At 36.5% G+C, this 5,629-nt stretch overlaps 1 protein-coding gene across 1 annotated transcript in view; it reads left to right on the top strand.

The window, feature by feature from the left end:
• The first annotated feature begins 1,840 nt into the window (after positions 1-1,840).
• The window catches only part of LOC118321991 (complement factor H-like), a 64,722-nt gene continuing 60,933 nt past the window's right edge, over positions 1,841-5,629 (top strand). Inside the window, exons 1-5 of the mRNA XM_035653566.1 lie at positions 1,841-1,968; positions 2,103-2,285; positions 2,497-2,602; positions 2,756-2,832; positions 3,037-3,219. Coding sequence (XP_035509459.1) covers positions 1,899-1,968; positions 2,103-2,285; positions 2,497-2,602; positions 2,756-2,832; positions 3,037-3,219 — 619 coding nt within the window. The 5' untranslated portion in view covers positions 1,841-1,898. The remainder of the gene's footprint in view (positions 1,969-2,102; positions 2,286-2,496; positions 2,603-2,755; positions 2,833-3,036; positions 3,220-5,629) is intronic.

Here is a 5,629-nt window from a genome sequence, read left to right as displayed (position 1 = left end):
TGCTGTAACAATGTAAACTTTCTTCACATTTCTTGGACCGATGATAGTGAAAATAGGGAAGGGAGGGGGTTTAGCTCTACACAAACTTAGTGAGTTTGTGAATAGCTTGAGTAACCCAACCTAGATCCTTTTGGTCAACCATTATTTTATAATAAAGGTGAATTCATATTTTTTGTAATTAATTAATTAATTTGAACTGCTATTAGAAACAACAAATTTAAAACGGTCCAGTCTATGTTATGCTCCTATAACCTGCAGTAAATACATTTTTTATTTCACATTCTGTTTGATCATTTTAATATTTACTTTGTTGTTTTTTTTTGCAGCAACTATATATTCTAGAGTTTTCATTAAGTGCCATCCAAACTCGAGTCTCCTAAAAATGGGATTTAGAGGCGACGTTAAGGCCTAGAGATGCTGATCATGTAATTGGGATGCCCCTGGTTTGAGTAGACATCTTTATTGCATTTCTTCCTCCATTTATCTCTTCCCCCTTAATGACCTCTTTATCTGAAAAAGACAAACATAAAGAGAAGATATATTAAAAATAAAATAGGAACTTTTTAGTTTTAGTGTCCCATGATGACATAGTAGATTCTGATTCAGAGGCTTGTACACAAAAGAAAATGTCTATTCTTCACATATAAAGATACTAAACGTCAGCACACAAATTCTGCAACTTCTGTCGAAACAACCCTGCCCTCCAAAACCCATGTCAGTCAAACATTACTCCGCATATCTCTCTCTGAAGGTAGTTTGCAAAGCACACAGCTCAAACAGTAAACAGAAATAGTCCAATAGTATAGCAACAAATGAACTTTATCTCCCAATGCCAACTGCCCTGACAAACAGGAAAGGCAAGGCAAATAATTGTGTAATTTTCTCAGGAGGCAGTGAAAAGATGTTGCATATGGGAGAAAATATAGCTGTAAAAACGTTTGTGCCTCAGACTTTGTTTGTGTCTGACCTACAGATCCCACTTCCTGATTGAATATCATAATAGTTTCTTATCACAAATTCGTAACAAATGTTCTGAAGAATGAGTGTGGGCAATATAAAAACGTTTTCAGTGACACAGACACACACCTAACTTCTGTTCCAAACAATTGTCATATTGAGAAATAAAGGCAAATCATGCATTGCTTAACAGGTACTTTTAAGAGGTCAGAATCTACTTATTTGTTTCCATTTTGGCAGCGGTGTCTACTTTTACAAGGCCATCAACCAACAAACATTTGTATAAACTGTGTCTTAACAGTGACATTTATGCACACAAAAGACATTCAGGTTAGTTTTATATATAGTTTTATGTATTTTTAAATAATGAACATATTTTTATCTAGTGGTAACCCGACTTTGCGGTTTTGCTCTTTTTTTCAGTTATATATATACTAGACAAGAAGAGCCTTAGCAGACTTGCTGAAATGCAACATTTTGTTTGTTCAATTGATTGACTGCAAATGATTACCAAGGAGGAAAAAAACAAATAAACTTTTACAGGAATACTCTTTTTTGTCACTGAATGATAAACATAACAAAAACTGATAATGCAGGGCCTTGAAACCACTGAAACTCTTGTTGCATTACATTAAAAAATAAAACTAAAAATACATCTGTGTCATTTCCATGATTCAATAAGCTTATTCTGCGATATAAATCTAAGTCATACATCAATATAAGGTGTATTCAAGGTTTTGTTAAGGACTGAGTTAGTCATATAAGGTATTGTGTGTGGTCATACCAGCTTTTCTGTGTCCTGTGAGCCTGAGTAGTTGGAGGCTGGAACAGACTTGCGTAAATCATTGAGCAATCTTCTTTTTCCTGCATTGTCTGTGTATAACAGTGTTTCAGTCTCCAGTTTCTACTTCTGCTTGAAGGTTCAGGGTACTGAAGAGAAAATGAACGCAATAACCCGAAGCTGTGTCCTCTTTTTGTGGATGCATACATTCATCTTTGTGAAAAGTCAAGGTAAGACCAAGTAGTTCAAGTAATTTTTGTGGTCAGTTTTTATCATACCATTTAATTCATTGTTAAGTATTTTGTTGTGGGGATAAGTATGGAAAAATCTACTTTTGTTTTTGTGCTGTTTTTCTGTGTCACAGAGTGTACACTTAAACAGTTTTTAGAGGGCCCCTATTATGATTCAAATTTTGACACAAGTGATCTGGAGGCCAGCTACCCTGGCGGAAGACAAGTGAGAGTGAGCTGCGTTGTTGGCTACAGTGGCTTTTTCAGAATCCTCTGTGTTGAGGGACAATGGCAGGCTAAGGGCAATAAATGTCAACGTAAGTTCCTATCTTTAACATTCAGTATTTCTTTTCAGAAATAAACATTTACTATGCAACATGTAATGCAGTCAATGCAGTAGTTTGAGCGCACAATGCCAAAGAATGTTGACTGTATTATATGATATGAATAAAATATGGTCTTGTATGGAAGAACCACTTGCATTAACCATATATTTACTCATATTCTCTCTCATTTTTATGTTATAAGCAAAATCATGTGGTCATCCTGGCGATGCCCAGTTTGCAGATTTTCATCTGGATAAGGGAGAGGATTTTGTCTTTGGGTCAAAAGTTGTATACACCTGCCACAAAGGGTATAAAAATAATAATAATCACACATATATACTGTTGTTTCCTATGTATATTTGTTCTCTCCCAGTATTGTATCCCTGTGATGTAACAAGTTTTCAGTTTATATTCATCTTAATGACACATTTCCATAACCCATTTCATTATACTTGCTTCAGTTATCAAATGGTCAGTCGCACAAACTACCGGAATTGCATGGCTGGAGGCTGGAATGGTGTTGTTCCTGTCTGTGAAGGTAAGAGCTGAAATAACAGATTCATCCGTTACCTGACACATCGGGAAATGTCACTTTTTATGGTTATTTCTTATTATTATCCCTTAGAAATACTGAAAACTTTATTGCTTACCTGCTGAGAGGTCAATACATTTGAAAGTCTGAAGTCTTTTGAAAGTCTTTTTGTCAACCAGTTTATTTGTTTTATCATATTTTTCCTTCAAGCCCAACAGTGCCCAGTGATTCATGTGGACAATAAAGTCCAGGTGATTGGGGACCTAGAGGAAGCAACCTATGGCAATGTAATTCGATTTAGCTGCAAGTCCAACAATGACATGCTGGTTGGGACTCGTGAGATGTACTGTGATGAAACTGGAGAGTGGATTGGCAAAGTTCCTACATGCCAAGGTAAAGCAGACTGTTTAAAATAAAAACAGGAAGAACAGGAGGGATAAAAGAGATGGAAAGGGAAAGACAATAACCCACACAGACATGCTTAAAATGTCGTGGTAACCACTATTACCCAGTAGCTAATGAGTATAACTAAAAACAACTACTGGCCACCTAATATCCACCATGTATGACCATAACAACCAACAGAATTCAGTGATGACCAACACCCCCTAGTTACAAGCTGCATTCACACCAAAGTTTGTTGAACTTTGACTCAATATGTAAAATTCTCCTCTTTAACTATTGTGTGACCCAAAATACCCAAATTGCCTGGGCAAGATGATGTTTTATTATTTTCAAATTTGGGTCAAAACTGAATTTAAAGGTCAGTAGTTTAAACTAAAGTGTATCTCAAACTGAAACGTAACTGATATTAGAACTGAAGACCCCATGAATGATTGTTATGGTCTTGGAAATTAAACCTCTCAAAGTGATAGTTTGCCATTTTGGTATAAGTATTAACTTTCTTTCTTTTGAGAGTTGTCCATTAAATATGGCATTACAGCCAAAAGATGGTTAGCTTAGCTTAGCACAATGACCGGAAGAAATAGTTTTGTCCAAAGATGAGTCACAGTGAAGAAGTTACTGCCACCAAGAAACTGTCTATCATAGGAAAGGAGAGTTAAATACGTGAAAATCAGTCCAACATCCTTCCTACGCAGAACACTTGTACTTCCTAGTACTGATCTTAACTTCAAGGTCCAGATTAATAATTCAAAGGTTAATAACATAAATTATTATGTTTCTACTGTTTGTACAGATAAACAATTTGTTTGTTTTTTTATTGTGAAAAAGTGGAACTGAATTAAAACTGGTTCCAACCAACAATGACCCCAGTTTATTGCCTTAAGAATCTTAAGAAAAAACAGAAGAAAGTACAGATGAAATGCAACAAAGGTCCGCAGCTGCTAACCGGGGACACTGCAAATGCTGCTCAGGATTAATCAATATATTAGTAAATCAGAACTGTAGTATGTTCTCAGGAATTGATTTGAAAAAATGCATCATGAAAGAAAATTCTCAAACTGTGACTCGTGGTTAATACCATTGAATTTAATTCAAATATTTGCCTTTTCATGAACAAGTGTAGTTCAGTCAGACAACTCACATTTGGAATGTTTATTCCAGCATTATGGCATAGTTAGATTTTGGCGTCTCCAACCTCATCACTCCCCGCAGACATTTACATAGAGATATTGGGGAGCAAATACCTTAAACCCCTAGCCGGAGCCTACAGATGGTTGCTGGGGTGGTGGTGGGGCTTACAGAGCAACATGCAGCAATACTGATGCAGATTAAAGGGAGAGCTGGAAAATTGTGCAGTTTAAATAGACCGCCAGATGGAAAGGTGTGTGTTGGTTAGGGATTATAGAGTGTTGAGGCATGTGTATAGCAGTGCAGCTCGTGTTAACTGCCTAAACTATCTTGCAGGCTTTGCTCCATTTATATTTATGCCTGTGTGTGTATTGTTCAACAGAAATAGAATGTACAGTACCCGATATTGCAAATGGTCTTGTGACTGGAGATATCCGAGTGTACAAGAACATGAAATCCTGCATTAATGAGGTGCAATCGTTTCTACAAAGCGCACTGAAGGGAGATCTTCAAAATGCACAAAAGTAGGAACAGGAGCAGAGTGGAGCCCCGCACCTATTGTGTGAACGTATGTATAAACAGTAATTTTATAATTGGTTTATATCACACACTGACTTGTAAAAACTGGTCCTGTATATATGGATGTCATGGTAATATCTACATCAAACTAACAGATAATGTGCTTAATCTCCCAACAAATGCAGCAATAAAATGTCAACTGAAACCTGCCACCAATAGAAGGAACCACGTATGAACTGCTGGCAGAAAGTCTGTTTTTACCTGGTGACGAATTAACAGTCAGATGTGAGGACGAGGTTGTGGATTTTGAACTTTCGTACAACCTCAGTAAGAACTACATGCAATGAACTTGGAGAATGGACTTATCACACCAGTATGCAAAGGTACAAACTACATGGGCTACTAGTACCAGAGACAGATTAATGTGTGTGTATGATTGATTATGATTATTAATCTTATCGCATTTTACTTTAAGATACACAATCTTTCTCTTATTCTAGAGGTTTATGCACTAAATATGATCCACTTGCTGATACTGGACAAATACCGGAACCAAATAAAAATTGGGATGAGACTACAGGTTATGAGTGTGTGCGAAACTACAAGAGGCCAGGTCGAATCACAAAAGCCAGATGTACCAGAGATGGGTGGAGTCCAAATCCACTTTGTCAAGGTATTGTGAAGTTAAGCTTGTGTTTTTGACATTACCGTTAATTTTGTGTTATATTTCTTCAAGTTAGGAGAATCGTTT

Source organism: Morone saxatilis, unplaced genomic scaffold (assembly GCF_004916995.1).
Source record: "Morone saxatilis isolate NCDOM2014 unplaced genomic scaffold, NCSU_SB_2.0 Contig12, whole genome shotgun sequence".
Taxonomy (NCBI): Eukaryota; Metazoa; Chordata; class Actinopteri; family Moronidae; genus Morone; species Morone saxatilis.
The sequence above is the reverse complement of the archived record's forward strand: the minus strand, read 5'-3'. Positions and strand labels throughout refer to the sequence as shown.